Below are 19,088 nucleotides of genomic sequence, written 5' to 3' on the forward strand. Positions count from 1 at the left end.
AGTGACTAGGACCTTCTCCATTCCTATGTGTCTCTGGGGCATGTACACAGCCTCCTGCATTCACACAGCCTTTTAGATCCCCTGAAATATGCTGGAGCTGCTGATGGTTACCTAGTTCTCCAAGAGATACTCACATTCCCAGCTTGTCTTTTACTAATCCCAACTGGAAGCACAACCTTAGGCAGCTTCAATATTGTCAGTAGGTGGTTATTGTTTGAAAATGCACTGGGAATAAGGCTTTCCCCCCCTGCTGCTGAGCTGAATTCTGAGTCAAGTCAAACAGATAGCCACCACTTCCTAAGAATAGTTTTTCCAGAACTACAGGTTTGGACTAAATGTTGACTGTGCTCTGGGGATGTTGCTTTTAACTGAGCTCCACAAGAGGTCAGTCCTTTCCATTGACCATGAGACTGCTGGCTTTTTGTGACACGAAACTGAGCTGGGTGGAGTGGGAGGGTGGATGGGAATAGCATCTCATCAACAAGTTAAAATATCACAGATCCCACTTTTTAACCAAAGTTCAGTGGTTTCTCTTGGATAGATTTTCGATTTGTTCTGTGGCTTTGGTTAATTTCCAAAGGTCTAAAACGGTTGATTTTTGTTGTTTTGCCGGTATTTTCATGTTTTTGTGGGAAGGCGAGTTCACTGTGGTCCTCACTCTGCCATTCTGGAAGTTGATCTCTAGGCAAGCAAGCTCCTTCGGAAACATGGTTCTTCTCACATATCCTGCGTCTCTGCAGCAGAGTATTTAAAGTTTGTCCTGCTTCTGTCAAATTCAGGTCAGACTGTGAGTCTTCATCACACTGATTTAAACTTATTCTGATGTGGAATGTCCCAGTTATCTTAAGGTGTATGGGTCTCTTAAATGAATGTTCCAGAGGTCACTGGAACATAATTCATCAAGAGCATCCTGTTAGCTTGCTGTGCAACACAAAACTGCTTACTGATAGCAGCACTCTGGACAGAAGGTGATAACTTGAGTACTGTTAAGTTCTCTGTACAAGTGCCCTGGCTAGAACAAATACTAATAGATTCTTTGCTTTCTGTTTTTTTTTTTTAATCCATCTTGACATCCATCATTGCTACCTGTGGAAATGGGAAAGCATCATGAGCTATTTGGGATGTGTTGCTAGTCCTTCCTACTTAGCTCTGAATCTTTCACCTGGCATCATTCATATCTTAAAAAAAAAGTTTTTATTGATTTCAGAGAGAGGAATAGAAACATCAATGATGAGAGAGAATCATTGATTGGCTGCCTCCTACACATCCCCCCAATGGGGTTCAAGCCCTAACTAGGAATCAACCCATGACCTCCTGGTTCATACCTCAATGCTCAACCACTGAGCCATACCAGCCAAGCAGTCTTCATGTCTTTACTGCTGTACCTTTTGAGGTTCCCAGCTGGTAGTCTGACAAAGACTTTTTGTCATTAATGAGTTTTTTAAACAGAAAAACTAGTATTTAATAGATATTGAATAAAATACTGAAGTCCTTTATAAACATGGATTCTTTAGACTTTTATGTAGTTATCAGAATACTTTTTATAGTTACTTCAGTTGATATTTTGAAAAATTGTATATGAAACAATTGCTGAACATTGGAAGATTTTAAAAATTTAGTGCCTGGCACATTGCTTTAAACAATAAGTTTTTGTAAAGATCTTTACATTTTCTTTTTCCTTTTTTAATATATTTTTACTAGAGGCCTGATGCACGAAATTCGTGCAAGGGGCTTGGCCCTCGCAGCCATGGCGGTGGCTTGCCTTGGCCCTCGCAGCCACAGCATCTTGCCTCAGTTTCGTCCAGAAGGTCGTTCAGCTGTCCGGTCTAATTAGCATATTACACTTTTATTATTATAGAAGACTAGAGGCCCAGTGCACGAAATTTGTGCACTCAGTGGGGGTCCCTCAGCCTGGCCTGTGCCCTCTGGTAGTCTGGCAGCCCTCAGGGGATGTCTGACTGATGGCTTGGGGAGCGGGCTTAAGCCAGCAGTCGGGACATTCTTAGTGCTGCCATGGAGGTGGGAGAGGCTCCCGCCACTGCCACTGCGCTTGCCAGCCGTGAGCCCAGCTTCTGGCGGCTGAATGGCGCTCCCCCTGTGGGAGCGCACTGACCACCAAGGGGCAGCTCCTGTGTTGAGCACCTGCCCCCTGGTGGTCAGTGCGCATCATAGTGACCGGTTGTTCCGCCATTAGGTCAATTTGCATATTAGCCTTTTATTATATAGGATTGATTTCAGTGAGGAAAAGAGAGGGAGAAAGAGAAATATCAATGACAAACAGAATCATTGATGGGCTGCCTTCTGCATGTCCCACACCGGAGATCGAGCCTTAAACCCAGGCATGTGCCCTGACTGGGCAGGAACCCTGACCTCCTGGTTCATAGGTCAATGCTCAACCACTGTGCCACACCGGCAAGGCTAAATTTTATTTTTCAATTACAGTTTACATTCAATATTATTTTGTATTAGTTTCAGGTGTACAGCATAGTGGTTAGACAATCATATACTTTGCAAAGTGGTCCCCCGATATTTCCAGTACCCACCTGGCATCACTTACATAGTTACTGCAATATTATTGACTGCATTCTCTATACCCCCCTCCCCTTTAATGAGTTGTTGTTATCCTCCAATGATTTAGTATAGGTGAAAGAAATATACACCTCCTCATTTATCTCCATACAACTGATTTAAATAATCAAAGGAAAATTAACATCAATAATAAAAATATATAACAAGCCCTAACCGGTTTGGCTCAGTGGATAGAGCGTCGGCCTGCGGACTGAAAGGTCCCAGGTTCGATTCCGGTCAAGGGCATGTACCTTGGTTGCGGGCACATCCCCACTAGGGGGTGTGCAGGAGGCAGCTGATCGATGTTTCTCTCTCATCGATGTTTCTAGCTTTCTATCCCTCTCCCTTCCTCTCTGTAAAAAATCAATAAAATATATATTTAAAAAAATATATATATATAACAGTAATGAAATGATGGAAGGAAGACATAGATACCACAGTCATAGAAGAATTTCTGCTAGATAATGAAAGGCTAAAACCCATCCTAAGAGAATAATGCTATATCATGAAAACTAAGTAGAGGAAACCCTGGCAGATACCTACTACTACCTACTAATAAGATAAATAAAAACTCCTAGAAAAAGCTGGGGGTTTTTCTTGAGGGATAGGACCATCACTACTTGGAATCTCTTTGATGCTACAGATCTATAGTACCTGAATGCAGTTGCACAGAGTTTAGGAAAGAAAAGGAGGCCATGAAAACAGAAAAATCCGTGGAGGAACCTTTTCCTGACCATACATCTCCTTAGAGCAGGTAACTCATCTCAACACTGGGAGAACTTTTATTTTTATTTTTAGAGGCAACTGACCCCAGGAGGCAGCTACCCTCAAGTCAACTTATAAAAGTGAGGAAGGAATGCCGAAACCGGTTTGGCTCAGTGGATAGAGCGTCGGTCTGCGGACTGAAGGGTCCCAGGTTCAATTCCGGTCAAGGGCATGTACATGGGTTGCAGGCACAGCCCCGGTAGGGGGTGTGCAGGAGGCAACTGGTCGATGTTTCTCTCTCATCGATGTTTCTAGCTCTCTATCCCTCTCCCTTCCTCTCTGTAAAAAATAAATAAAATATATTTAAAAAAAAAAAGTGAGGAAGGAAGCCATACACCAAAAGCAGCAGCCAGGCCAAACAGAAAATCAGATAGCAAAACTGTTACCTGTGGCAGCAATATGAACAAACATGGTGAAAAGACCCACCAAGACAAACTTCTGGATAAGCTGACCCATGACTCTGACTTCCTCCCAACCCCTTGTAGGATGCTGAAATCCTGAACTGATTATTTAAGCCCACATAATGAAGGACTCCAACAGCAGCCAAGTCAATAGTGAGGGACCCAAGGAAAATAAATGCACAATATTTTTAGTTAGTATTACATCTGTTTAAATAAGGTTTTCCTTAAAGGGCAAGAAGGGAAACATTTTAGGCTTTGTGGGCCAAGAGACACAATCAAGGCTATTATGCAGGTACTTGTATAACCATCACTTAAAAATGTAAAAAACATTCTTAGCTTGTGGGCTGTAAAAACAAAACAGGTGGCTGGCCAGATATGACCCATGGACTGTAGTTTGCTGATATAGACTCAGCCTTACTCAAATATGAATGAGGCAAAATGTTGGGTGTGTGACTTTTATGAAATGTAGAAGAAAAATGTAAACACAGCATACACAAGAGATAGCTATATAGGATACTTTTTGGTGATGACAGAAATTCAATTAAAACTAGCATTAAGTAAAAAGGATTGTTAGCTTGCCGAAACCGGTTTGGCTCAGTGGATAGAGCGTCGGCCTGCGGACTCAAGGGTCCCGGGTTCGATTCCGGTCAGGGGCGTGTACCTTGGTTGCGGGCGCATCCCCGGTGGGGGTTGTGCAGGAGGCGGCTGATCGGTGTTTCTCTCTCATCGATGTTTCTAACTCTCTATCCCTCTCTCTTCCTCTCTGTAAAAAATCAATAAAATATATTTAAAAAAAAAAAAAAAAGGATTGTTAGCTCAAATAACTGAGAATGGGTGGGTGGATCAAAAGGGGGAACTATAAGATCTTTTTCTTCTATCCCTCTCTCAGCCCTTCTCTATGATTCAGTCACTTTCATTCTGCAGATGTAAATTAAAAGAAATATGTATTATTTGGAAGGATTAAGTGAAAGATTTGGGAGAAATAAAAATGACCAAAACTGAAAGATGTGTACACATGCATGAGAAATTAGTCAAGAGTGAGTAGCTCTGGATTTAAGGTGGCTTGAGGTGATTGGGGGAAGCTTGGGATGATATTAGAGAGGAGAAGAGAAAGCAAATCAACCAAAGACAAGGAATAAGGTCTTGAGTATTATCTGGCCTAAAGATCCAGAAATTTGTAACAGCACTTATCCTCATAGCATTCTCATTTTCCTTGGTAAAGGGGCAAAGAAGACAGCACAGGATTTATTCTAGAGATGGTACTTTAATGTCCAGGTTGACAGAAGGTATGTGAGGGAGGGGAGTGCTCCTGAGAGAGTAGTTGAGGTGATAAACCATAGAGGTCAAACTAAAGAGTGAAGAGAGTAAGGAAAAAAAAAAGAGAGTGAGGCAGTGATGGGGCTGAAAGGTAATAACAGTCTCTATTATAAAAACCCCATGGCCATCACACCGTCATGACCAAACACCAAAAGGCACCTGCTGAACGTCATATGATTTCTTCATGGGAACAAGTAAGTGTTGCTCTGTTCAATTCTCATCTTCCAACGAAGGTCAATTTAAGTGCTCCTGAGAAGGAAAGGTTAGGGCAGGAAACTATTCTTATCTCCGTCCACAACTGTCTTCAAGGTGGGCAGGGCTGTGTGCGTGGGTGAGGCGCACACGGGTGGGCGGGTGGGTGGGGACTTGACGCTGGTCCTGTGACATGCTGGGTCTGGGTCTCACATGATTTTGCGCAGTGGGCCTCTAGTCTATATATATAAAAGCCAAGCGACCTGAACCACGGAACGACTAGTCACTATGACATGCACTGCAGCGGCCAACCGGCCCTATCGGGGCCCCCATTTGCTCCCCCCAACCTCCCATGGCCCCTCCTCCCAGCCAGCCCTGCCCCTGATCATCCCCCCACCCCGATTGGGGGTGGAGCTGGTCAGGCCCCACCCATGCACGAATTTGTGCACCGGGCCTCTAGTATATGTATATTACAGTAATAAGAGTATATGTGTAGCCAAAACCGGTTTGGCTCAGTGGATAGAGCATCGGCCTGCGTACTGAAGGGTCCCAGGTTTGATTCTGGTCAAGGGCATGTACCTTGGTTGCGGGCACATCCCCAGTGGGGGGTGTGCAGGAGGCAGCTGATCGATGTTTCTCTCTCATTGATGTTTCTAACTCTCTACCCCTCTCCCTTCCTCTCTGTAAAAAATCAATAAAATATATATTTTTAAAAAAGAGTATATGTGTAGTTTTGCAATTTACATGAATGGTCACCTAGAAATATGAATGAAATGGAGTGGCTTTAGAATCGATTTAATCAATATGTCACAAGTGAAGTACTATGACAGCACTGTGCTAAGTGCTTACTACATTTTCTCATTTAACTCTTCTAACAACTCTGTTGTCCCCATTTTACAGGTCAGACACAAAGGTATGAGAAAATTCACTCAAATTTTCATAGTGGTTTGTGGTGAGGCAAGATTAGAAACCAGAGCCTCTCATTCTAGAGTCCATCAACTCATAAATTCTATGCCATTCTGCCTTTTAAAACCAATTGAATTCCTACATTTCTACATCAAAGCACATAGTCAACAAGAGTCAGACTTGGAAATTTCCAAAGCAGGTGTTTCTAGTTAACAACCAAAGGAAAATTTAATTCTTCCACCACACCACATAACTTCCTGGTCAAATGCTCTGGATGAATTAATTGCAAAATGTTCCTTTAATAAGTAACAAAACAAATTTACTTTTTGTATGGTGTTATGAAGGGTAATAAGCCATCACTTAATATTTATAGTTCCTTATCCCATCATTCCCTCCCTTTCTCTCAGCTGATGATTTCACTCCTACTTCAGAGAGAAGATATAGGCCAATGGGCAGTAAATTCTTCCTCGTTTACCCAGCCTCAAACCTACAAACTTACCTGCAACCCTGTCAATCTTTTCCTTTTCCTTATTTCCTCAGTGGTAAAGCTATCTTTCTTGTAAGGTGATTTTCTCCATTTAAATCCTAAATCAATGGTTCTCAGAGTGTGGTAAGTGGATGAGCAGCATCAGCCACACCTGGGAGTGTGTTGGAAATGCAAATTCTTGTGCTCTATTCCAGAATCAGAAATTCTAGGAGTGGGGCCCAGCAACCTATGTTTGGACAAGCCCGCCAGGTGATTCTGATGCACACTTAAATTTTAGAATCTCAGGCCTCACCCCAACCTACAGAATCAGAATATGCATTCAATAGAATACCACAGGTGATTACAAGATCCCTCAGGTGATTCACAGGCATATTAAAATTGAGAAACACTGTTCTGCAAGCATTCTCTTCTTGAGGACCATCTCATTTTTCTGTCTCTTTTGGATCTTTTCTATCAGCATTTTAAAATTTATCCTGTCTCTTCATTATGTAAAAGAGTCCCTTGACTCTTTAGCTTTCTCTCTTCTTCCATTTTTCTCACCTTCCATTCATAGGTAAGTTTCTTGAATGACTTCCCTATACTATAATCAGGGTCCCTTGTGGTCCCTACCACTCTACTGGAACTTCTTGGGCACAGGTAACAAGTAACCCCTTTATGGATAAATTCTATGATGACCTCTTTACAGCATTTGACACTACTGACCATGTTTGATTTCTTAAAATTCTCCTCCTCTGGCTTTTGAACAGGACATTTTTTCATCTTCTCCTACCTCCCTGGCCACTCATTATCAGTCTTTCTCTGGTATTTACCCCTCCCACACCTCGCTAGAGGGCTTCAGAGGAATGGGACTGTTATTTCTAAAATAGAGTTTCCCAGTCTCCATACTCTTGACATTTTGGCTGGATAATTCTTTGTTGTGGGGTCTGTCTTGTGCATTGTAGGATGTTTCGTAGCATCCCTGACCTCTACCCACCAGATGCCAATAGCAACCCCTCCCAAAGTTGTGACAACCAAAAATGTCTCCAGATTTTGCCAGTATCTCCTGGAGGTGGGGAGGGGAGGGGATGCGGCATTGCCTATGGTTGAGAACCGCTGGTCTGAAAGTAATCCCATGTGACCTAGTTCTGATAAGTACTAAGAGGTTTGCTGAAGGTTTTTAGAAAAGTTCTTCGTTTGAGAAAGAGCTATGGAAAGACATTCTCTTTTCCCCTACCGCCTGTGGGAAACATGCAGTGTTTATTGCTACAGGCAGGCATCCTAAAACTCTGGATGAAGAAAGACATAAATCTCATGACATCACTGAATCACCGGATCAGCCACTCCTAATGTTTGCCCTTCCTCTGGATTTAATCTTGAATAATACATCTTCCAAACTTGCTTACTCATCTTGTTTCCTCCTGTTTTTCTGGGGCAGTTCTGCAAGACACAGGTAGAACTGTGCCTAGCTCAAGGACTAATCTGGGAAGCCCTGGTTCTGAACAAATGAAGAGATTTATAACCAAACATTTCTAGAATACCAGGGATTTTATCACAGAGATAACCCCTTTTATAGCTCTGACTTGGTCCTCCTACTATCACATTTTATTTCCTGTCCCAATCCCCACTATACTACTCATATCATTACCAATCAACTTTCAATGCTATCTGCATCCATGAATGCCTCATTTTTTCCCTAATCATTGCCTTCAATTCAAATCCCGGATTTAGAAGTGAGAGGAGACAAACCCTTTCTTTATCTGCTGGATTACTAAAGCAATTCCCTCTACTTTTGAGTAGCCAAGCAAAGAGCTGGCTCAGCAGGACTGAGCTGGTTGAGCAGGAAAGGCTACAGCGTTACTAACAGATACCAGCACTGGTGTTTGAACTCCTTTAGAAAACTGTCCCACAGAATATCCCTCTTGTATTCATGGCCATTCTTCAAACTAGAAAACTCTGGTTGATTAATATGGCCATTCCCTCCCATTTCTCTGTGAATACATAGAGCAGCTTGGAGGCAGGGCTTTCCCTGGAGCACTATTTGTAGAATGTCCAGCTGTGCCTGACCTAAGCCAACCTCTTCAAGAGGTAATGAGAGCTTGGGGGATTTTCCCCACAATAGGCTTTGTGTTATGTCTACATCGTATGACTCTAGTGTGTTTTTTACAGAGCCTTAGAGAAGGAAATGATATCTGAGTAGGAGATTGTGTCTAGATTCTCTCTTTCTCTCTGTGTACACTATTCCCTCAAAGCAGGAAGACCATTATAGTGGATTTATCAAAATTATAGACAATTTGTTGGCCTTCTGTTTTCACATAGTGATTTCCAAAAGGGGTTTTAAATATTTCTTTCCACTTGGGTCAAAAGAAAGACACTTACCGTATTGAAAGAAATGCAAAACTAAGAGCAGAGGATGTTTAAGATGGCTCTTCTCCTTTCCCCCAAGAGTCTTCATTGATAAAAATAGAAATCTTCTAGTCCTCAATAGGGAAGTGGGAATGGCCTGTAACTAGTACGGTTGGTCTTGTTTGTTTGGACTCTGAACTATGCTGCATTATTTTGTTTCAGTGTTGTTTTCCTCCCAGATGGTCTGTTCTGAAATTTCTACTTATTCCTTTTTAATATGTCCTGGTTTTTGTTTACATAATATTAGGCCTTACCTAATATTTTGCAAAACAAATTTCCTGGAGATAATAAAGACATCCAGATGTTGTGAGTACACAAACTCAGGTCTGCAAGCAATATAAATGTATTTTGTATAATTATGTTTAGTACTCCACCAAGTTAATGACAATTTCATTTTATTTTATTTATTTATTATTATTATTTTTTAATTTCTTTATTGATTAAGGTATCACATATTTGTCCTCGTCCCCCCATTCCCATCCCACACCCCTCCCCACACATGCCCCCACCCCCCTGTTGTCCTTAACTGCCGGTTAGGCTCATATGCCTGCACACAAGTCCTTTGGTTGATCTCCCCCTTTACCCCCACCCTTCCCTACCCTCCCGACAATTTCATTTTAATAAACTAAATGTTCTTTCAAATAATTCCAATGGGCTGGTCCCATCAGAGTCTCCTATATGTACAGCTTTACTTAACCTGAACAGTGAAAGGGGCAAATTGTCATAAGTCATCACTCTGGCATGTACTGAGATTGCTTTTTCTGCTGCTCCTCATGATACCCTGGGGTCCTGTAGGGATCATGAGGCTCCTTGGATGCCATCTTCCCAAATCTCCACCAATTACAGTTGATATACAATATTATATTACTTTCAGGTGTACAACATAGTGATTAGACATTTATATAACTTAACAAAGTGATCACTGCAGTAAGTCTAGAACCAACTTGACATCATACATAGTTAATAAAGATTCTGTATGTTGCAAGTGAAGAAAAATCTAAGACAAGCTGGTCTCATTAGAAAGGAAAACTGAAAAGACTGTTGGTAATTCCCAGGGATGGTTATGACTTTATTCAAAGTTCAAATAATGTCACCAGGACCTGTTTCCCAAATATTCTTCCTCTTAGTGTTAACTTCATCTTTAGGCTGGTTCCCTTTTGCCTAGCAGAATGGCTTCAGTAGTCCCAACTTCACATTTGTAGGTACTAAGTCCTGAGGTGAGTCTCTTTCAGAAGACCTGTTCTTAGAGAGAAGCTTTATTTCTCCCAGAAGCCCCAGCAAATGTCTCCTCATATGTCATTGGCTTTTGATCAGATGAGTTCATTAATGAATCCATCACTAAGGCCATAGAGATAGAATATGTTGACTGGCCTACACCAATCTGGGTCCTCTCTTAGGGCTGGGTTTGGGATCAGTGCTACACAATGACATAGCTTGAGAGTGAGGGAGAAAGAGAGTGATTAACCAGAAGAAAATCATTGTATCATTTTATCAAAAGAAGGGTGAATGGATACTGGACAGGAAAAAAAAAATGTCCACTAGAGTATCAGAACATATTTTATTTCATGTTAGTTTGTTGTATGTAAGTAGGCAGAATTAGCTATATTGTTCTCATCACAAAGATAGTCATTTCCTATAAATTCTTTGACTTCACCTCATTTTTCATTAAAGCACTTCCAAGAACAATTGCACAATAGAAGCTCTTTCTACCAGACACCACTTAAATGAATTACCTAATTAGTGCCCTCCATCGCCTCTAAAAAAGACACTCTGATGCACAATGCATGCTGAGCCTTCAGGTCTAGACTTTAATTCTTTGAAACATCCTCACATATTACTGCTCCCGCATGTTGAGTCAGTGCTAGTTCACAAACCTGTTTGTTGGAGTTGTTGTTTAATTACATACTTAATTAAACGTTGCATTACATCATAAACTGTGAATAAAGGAAATGTCAAAGTTCTCTCTTAATTGAATTAAACTGAATGCTTTAGAGATGTTTAATAAAGGCAAAGCGATGAAAATTAAAAGACCTGCTAGGAATTGAATATGGGTGAGACTGCTGTAAAAAATTGATGATGGATATGTCTTAAAGCCCAGAAGGATTGTGCATTGAGAGCACTGTATGACTTTAAGTTCTTAACCCACTTTAAAAAAGTCAAACTGAAAAACATAGTTGATATACTGTTGATGTGGTTTATGGAAAAAGGAGAGATGCTGAACTCCAAACAGTTGACTCATATTCAAAGCAAAGGTCTTGCCCTACATCAAAAGATTGGCAAATGAATACATGTTAATGTAAGTTAAAGTGTTTAAGGTACAAATGTACATGTGTGGTGAAAGCTATAAGTTAAGCAGAGAAGTCAATGAGCAAGAGAATTGGAATTAATTTTGGTAATTAGGGGGTAAGAAGTGGATAGTTTAGAAAGCTAAAGAGGATGGAAGCCAGATTATAGGAGAGTAAGGTGAAAAATAAAACAGAAAAATCAAGAAGCTTAATAGAAATAAGTTATTAATAACAATAATAAAATATAACATCTGAGTGCTTATTATATGTAAACACTATTCTAGATATTCTCCATACACTTTAAAAAATATATTTTTATTTATTTCAGAGAGGAAGAGAGATAGAAACATCAATGAGAAGAGAGAATTATCGATCGGCTGCCTCCTGCATGACCCTTACTGAGGATCAAGCACAGAACCCAGGCATGTGCCCTTGACCAGAATCAAACCTGGGACCCTTCAGTCCACAGGTTGACGCTCTATCCACTGAGCCAAACCACGTAGGGCCATACACTTTTTTGTTTTTTTTTTACAACCTAGGTATTAAGTATTTCGTGCTAAGTTAAACAGCTAGAAAATAAAATAGATGTTTCTGTTAAAGCACATGTGAGGGGTGGGTGTGTGCAGAAACTCAGGATTTTTCTGATGAAATTATTCTGGGGGAAAAGAAAATGATAAAGAACAAACTATGTTACTAAGTGTTCTTGTTATTTGGTCAATACTCATTTAAAAATACAAGTTTCCCTCTTCAAATAGGTGATTTAATGAATAGTTCACCTGTAAAAGTCAATTCTGAAGTCCCTTCTAAGTTCACTCAAGTCCCACAGACTGGAAGGAGGAAGAAAATGTGAAAAGAAAAATAAATGTTATGCCTTACAGCTCAGCACAGAGGAGGCAGTAAGTATTCTAAAATAATATGCTCCACCCTGGCTGCTGTGGCTCAGGTGGTTGGGCATAATCCGGTACCACCAAAAGTTTGCTGGATCCCAGTCAGGGCACATGCCCCGGTTGCAGGCTTGATCCCCATGGGGGGCATGCAGGAGGCAGCCTATTCATTCTCCCATCCGTGTTTCTCTCTCTCTCTCTCCCTCTCCCTCTCTCTCTAGAAATAAAAATGAATGAATGAATGAATGAATGAATAAATAAATAATAAATAAATAAAAACATACAAAAAAATCAATTAAACATTTTAAAATAACATGCTTCTACCCTAGCTGAGAAACCAACATTATCTTGTTGGCACCTAAAAACAAATGCAGTGTTTACATTATACTAGCTTCTTTCTTAAAGGGGGTCTTCTCTGATTTTATCTCTATTTCTGAAGAGTACACTATTTGGGGCTTAACACCTTTTCCAACATAGAAATAGCAAACAGTAGTGCTGAGGAAAACTAAAGTACACCATAATTCAAGGGAAAAAACAACTGCTTTCCCCCCAATTATTTAAACAAGTAACTGTTATTTAACTTTTCAGAAAATGAGAAAAAATGGAACTTTTCATTAAGGAAAAGCAATAAATTCAAGAGTAGGCCAGATATCTTTAGAAAAAAAGGCTAAAGTAAGTGTACAAGTATCTGAAGAGAAAAGGTATAAATAGTCTTCTCAGATTAATGACTCCAAAACCAGTTATCTGCTGAAAGCATAACAGATTGAATTTTCATGGCTACCTGGGTCCGGTGAGGCCACACGCCCCTGGGTCCGGGTGAGGCCACGCGCCCCTGGGTCCGGGTGAAGCCAGATCCCAGGTCCGGGTGAGGCCATGTGCCCCTGGATCTGGGTGAGGCTGGGTCCCGAGTCCGGGTGAGGCCGCGCGCCCCTGGGTCCGGGTGAGGCTAGATCCCAGGTCCGGGTGAGGCCGTGTGCCCCTGGATTTGGGTGAGGCTGGGTCCCGGGTACGGGTGAGGCCACGTGCCCCTGGGTCTGGGAGAGGCCATGCGCCCCTGGGTCCGGGTGAGGCCTCGCGCCCCTGGGTACGGGTGAAGCTGGTTCCCGGGTCCGGGTGAGGCCATGTGCCCCTGGATCCGGGTGAGGCTGGGTCCCGGGTCTGGGTGAGGCCACACGCCCCCTGGGTCCGGGTGAGGCCACGTGCCCCTGAGTCCGGGTGAAGCCATGCCCCTGGGTCCGGCCGAGACCAAACCAGAGGGAGTCGGACCTCCGTTACCACCATTTGTCCACCATCCAGAGCTGAGGGGTCAGTGCCGACATGTACACATAAGGAACTGGTGGACATTGAAATTGGGTCTCAAAAGAACTGTTGGTCCAGAAAGAAACTCACTACAGACTGATTCATTTGCCTGTCAGCATAACTATTATTGCTTGTCTCACATTCAGTTCTTATAAGTATATCTCTAGTGACACATGATCTCGCTCATCTAGGGGAAATGATGAACAACATAGGCTGATGAACAAGAACAGAACCAGAAACAAGGAGGCATCGATCGGACTATCGGGCCTCAGAGGGAGGATAAGGGAGGGTGGGGGGAGGGGGGAGACATCAACCAAAGGACTTGTGTGCGTGCATATGAGCCTAACCAATGGCTAAGTTCAACAGGGGGTTGGGGCATCCGTGGGGAGGGGTGTGGGATGGGAATGGGGGGATGAGGACAAATATGTGACACCTTAATCAATAAAGAAATTTAAAAAATAAAATAAATAAATAAAATAAAATAAAAAAAAATCTAAAAAAAAAAGAATTTTCATGGCTAATTAAGAACATATATTGCCCTGGCCAGTTTGGCTCAGTGGATAGAGCCAGCGTGCAGACTGAAGGGTCCCAGGTTTGATCTGGTCAAGGGCACATGCCTGGTTTGTGGGCTCCATCCCCAGTAGGGGGCTGCAGGCGGCAGCCAATCAATGATTCTCTCTCGTCATTGATGTTTCTATCTTTCCCTCTCCCTTCCTCTCTAAAATCAATAAAAACATATTTAAAAAAAAAAAAACAACATACAGGTTTGACACCTTTGGGACTCTGGTACCAGTGATTCTAATTTTGTGTCTCTTACCAATTTACATTTGCACACAATGAATGTGACAGAGGTAGCCAGATTAGACTGATTATTTTGTTAAATACTGAGTTGGAAAAACAACAGGGTCAGAGTGAAGACAGGGTTACAAAATTTAACCTCCTGAGACACATTATCTCAAAGTTCTAAATACACAGGGTTGCTCTAGTAGATGAACAATGAACTGCTACTTAGTAGATGTTACTGATATTTTCTAGCTATGGGAAGAAACAATATAAAATTAATTACATTCTTATTTTGCTTCTAAAATTAATTCTTACAGTGTATGTTTGAAGATTTTGAACTTGATAGTTAAAAGCAAGATATGACTCCCAAATCAACAAATCAATGGATAAGAATAGCTAACTCTGAAATAGATCTAAGAGTATATGAAACGTTATCTAACGGAGTGTTTTTAACTAATAGATTAAAAAATGGATCATTTCACAAAAGACATAAAAAATACAAATAGCATTCTAGCCAGTTTGGTTCAGTGAATAGAGTGTCAGCCTGCGGACTGAAGGGTCCTGGGTTTGATTCCAGTCAAGGGTACATGTCTGGGTTGCAGGCTTGATCCCCATTTAGGGGGTGTGCAGGAGACAGCCGGTCCAATGATTCTCTCTCATCATTGATGTTTCTATCTATCTCTCTCTCCCTTCCTCTCTGAAATCAATTAAAACACACACACACACACACACACACACACACACACACACACACACACACATATATATATATATATATATATATATATATATATGCCTGGTGCACAAAATTCGTGCACTGGAGGGCAGGTGTCCCTCAGCCCAGCCTGCACCCTCTCCATTCTGGGACCCCTCAGGATTAAACCAGCAGTCGGACATCCCTCTTACAATCCAGGACTGCTAGTTCCCAACCGCTTGCCTGCCTGCCAGCCTGATGACCCCCTAACCACTCCCCTGCCAGCCTGATTGACGCCTAACTGCCCCCCTGCTGCCCCCAATTGCCCTCCCCTGCCGGCCTGGTTGCCCTCAACTGCCCTCCCCTGCTGGTATGGTCGCCCCCAACTCCCCTCCCCTGCTGGCTTGGTCGCCCCTAACTACCCTCCCCTGCAGGTCTGGTCGCCCCTAACGGCCAACCCCTGCAGGCCTGGTCCCCCCCAACTGCCCTCCCCTGCGGGCCTGGTCGGCCCCAACTGCCCTCCCCTGCTGGCCTGGTTGCCCCCAACTGCCCTTCCCTGCCAGCCTGGTTGCCCCTAACTGCCCTCCCTTGCAGGCCTGGTCGCTCCCAACTGCCCTCCCCTGCAGGCCTGGGTGCCCTCAACTGCCCTCCCCTGCTGGCCTAGTCAGCCTTAACTGCCCTCCCCTGCTGGCCTGATCGCTCACAACTACCCTCCCCTGCCAGCCATATTGTGGCAGCCATATTTGACCACATGGGGGTGACCATCTTGTGCAAGGGTGTGAGGGTCAATTTGCATATTACCTCTTTATTGTATAGGATATATACACATAAAATCAGGAGGAGGAAAAATCAAGGAAAATGAGAAGGGGTGGTCAGTCAATGAAGTAGGAAGAAATCTAGTATAGTGAGGTCTCATAAATAAAGAGAAGTTTCAAAAAAAAAGCACTAAATAGATGTTATATCTTTTTTTAAAAATATATTTTATTGGTTTTTTTAAAGAGAGGAAGGGAGAGGGATAGACAGCCAGAAACATCGATCAGCTGCCTCCTGCACACCCCCTACTGGGGATGTGCCCGCAACCAAGGTACATGCCTCTGACCGGAATCGAACCCGGGACCTTGCAGTCCGCAGGCCGACACTCTATCCACTGAGCCAAACCGGTTTTGGCTAGATGTCATATCTTAACCGTGTGTTGAGTGGTTGAGCATCAATCTATGTATGAACCAGGAGGTCACTGTTTGATTCCCAGGCCAGCAAATGCCCAGGTTGCAAGCTCAATCCCCACCTGGTAGGGGGCGTGTAGGAGGCAGCCAATCAATGACTCTCTCTCATCATTGATGTTTCTCACTCTCCCTTCCTCTCTGAAATCAATAGAAATATATTTAAAAAAAGAAAAAAAAAAGAAGCAATGGTTTAAGCAATTAAGTTTCAAGAAGGAAACAATGGTTCCACTTCCTGCTTCAGTTGGGACAGAAGTTAGTAAAAACAGAAAAGTCCTCATTACATTTGGAAACAGAGAGGTCTGGTTATAGCATAAAAACAGTCTTAGTGCCGAAACCGGTTTGGCTCAGTGGATAGAGCGTCGGCCTGCTATCTCTATCCCTCTCTCTCTTCCTCTCTGTAGAAAATCAATAAAATATATTTAAAAATAAAAAAATAAAAACAGTCTTAGTGGCATGGTGGGGATGGTTTCTTGATTGGATTTGTTTAAGGAGAAGTTATGAGGTAGGAATTGGAAGTAGCTTCTAGATAGAGCCAACTCTTTCAAAAGTTTTTCCTGTTAAGGGGAGCAGAGAAATGGGATAGGATAGGTGTTAAGGTACTTTTTGGAGTTGTTGTTAAAATAGAAACTTGAATACGTTGTACACAGATGGAAATGACCCAGTAGAACAGGAGAAATTGATGAAACAGGAGCAAGAAAGGGTAATTGGAGGAGCAAAGCTCACAAGAAGGAGAGAGGATAAAGGATCCAGAACACAAATGGAAGGATTGTCTTTAATAGTAAGTAGCAAAGCCACTTCACCATAATGAGGAACTGAGAAGCCAGGGTGGGTGTTGGATGGAAAATGTGGAAAATATGAATAAGTGGCTGAGAAGTTACAAGAATAGTGGAAGAAATTAAGACAGTGAGCCATGAGCAAATGAAGAGGGCATTACCAAGGATCTTATTGTAGTGCCAGTTGGCATTAACTTTAAAAGAGCTTGGATTTTTGAATGAGGAAGGAAGAAAAATGATTTGGAGGCAACACGAGGAGCAGGTTCTAAGATGAGAATACCTATGATAGGGAAAATGCTCTTTGTACTTGATAAGTTGCTAGGGAGGTAGTTTTGCTAGGTGATAGACCAGTTTTCAGTTGGAACAGGAAGTTGATGAGAACATTTAGAGAAGAGGTAAGAATAAAAATTAGGATAATAACAATGTAACTACCTATATAGTTTAAGTTTAAAAAATTTGGCTCTCTAAAGACATTTCAATCGTTGTACTGCTGATATTTGGCTCTGTTGACTGAGTTTGCCGACCACTGCCCTATATGATGGTAGAAATATCCCGAGTTTCCTGCAGAACACAAACAGGATTGCCTCCCTCAAATCCCCGTTACATACACACCACCCAAATCAAGTTTAAGAGAAACACTTAAAAAAAAAAAAAAAAAGAACAGTTGATTTTTAGATTGGGGGCGCGGGTAGAGAAACCTAGATAGAAAGGCGCAGCATCCACAGGCTGCCTCCTGGACGCCCCCACCGGGGCAGCAACCCGGGCATATGCCTTTGACCAGAATGGAACCTGCAATCTCCTGGCACCCGGGAGACGCCTAACCTACTGAGTCACACTGGCCAGGGCAAGAATGACACACGTTTCCCAGCCTGTTCGCAAACGATCTAACGAAGTGGGATTTCCCGCCATTTCACTTCAAGGACTGGAAGGGCTTTCCCCTAGATTCGTGGGAGGCCCGAGCGTACACGGCTTTCCCCGCAAGGCGAGCGGCGGAACGCCAAGGTCAGTAGGCTGCATTACGATCTCGGGGACAGAGCAACAAGGTGACAGGCCAAATTGCCCAAGTGCTCGGCTTTCGGCCGATGAGTTGGGAGGGCGAAGACGCCCACCGCAGGGGGAAAACGAAGCGCCTAGTGCGCAACCCCGCGCCCGCGCTGGGACTAGGGAGCGCGGCCTTCGAAGGGCGGAGCAAGGGCTGGGGGCGGAGGCCCGGTTCGCTCCAACTCGAGCCCGGATTGGCCGGGCCCTGAGAGCCGAGTGACGTCAGCCTGGGAGAACGTCCGATTTGTGTGGTGGGCGCGGGCGGGCGGAGGAGGCGCACTGCGCAGGCGCAGCGGCGGCTCCTCTCGGCCCAGCGCTCGCGGACAAGTCCCGACAGCGCGCGCCCCCGCTCCCGCGCCGGGACCGCCCCCTCCCCCTTTCGGCGGCGTCGAAGGTAAACAATAGTTGGCCGGTGATCGCGGAGCGCTTCTCCCGCCGCCGGATTCGGCGGGCTGCGTGGGATCGGCGGGATCCCGGCCGGCCGGCCGGCCATGGCGGGGCTGTACTCGCTGGGAGTGAGCGTCTTCTCCGACCAGGGCGGGAGGAAGTACATGGAGGACGTTACTCAAATCGTGGTGGAGCCCGAGCCGACCGCCGAAGAAAAGCGCTCGCCTCGGCGGTCGCTCTCGCAGCCGTCACCGCCGGCTCTTCCTGGCGGCGAGGTCTCGGGGAAAGGCCCGGCGGTGGGAGCCCGAGAGGCTGGCGACCCTGGCCCGGACGCGGGGGCCTCGCCGGCTCCCGGCCGTTGCTGCCGCCGCCGCTCCTCGGTGGCATTTTTTGCCGTGTGCGATGGGCACGGCGGGCGGGAGGCGGCACAGTTTGCCCGGGAGCACTTATGGGGTTTCATCAAGAAGCAGAAGGGATTCACCTCGTCCGAGCCCGCGAAGGTCTGCGCTGCCATCCGCAAGGGCTTCCTCGCCTGTCACCTCGCCATGTGGAAGAAACTGGGTAAGTTCCCCGGCTTGTTTGGGCGCCCACTTTTTTTTTTTTTGCAGGCATTTGGGGGGGCTTTTATGGCACCAGCCCTGCGTGGGCCCCGGGCAAAGTGCACGTTGGTGGACGTGAAGACTGTTGGTCTGAGAGCACTT

The 19,088-nt window shown here is 44.0% G+C and overlaps 1 protein-coding gene across 1 annotated transcript in view; it reads left to right on the plus strand.

The window, feature by feature from the left end:
• Nucleotides 1–18,294: 18,294 nt before the first annotated feature.
• PPM1D (protein phosphatase, Mg2+/Mn2+ dependent 1D) overlaps nt 18,295–19,088 on the plus strand; it is a 34,559-nt gene continuing 33,765 nt past the window's right edge. Inside the window, exon 1 of the mRNA XM_008149501.3 lies at nt 18,295–18,948. Coding sequence (XP_008147723.1) covers nt 18,492–18,948 — 457 coding nt within the window. The 5' untranslated portion in view covers nt 18,295–18,491. The remainder of the gene's footprint in view (nt 18,949–19,088) is intronic.

This window comes from Eptesicus fuscus, chromosome 20, assembly GCF_027574615.1.
Source record: "Eptesicus fuscus isolate TK198812 chromosome 20, DD_ASM_mEF_20220401, whole genome shotgun sequence".
NCBI classification, from domain to species: Eukaryota; Metazoa; Chordata; class Mammalia; order Chiroptera; family Vespertilionidae; genus Eptesicus; species Eptesicus fuscus.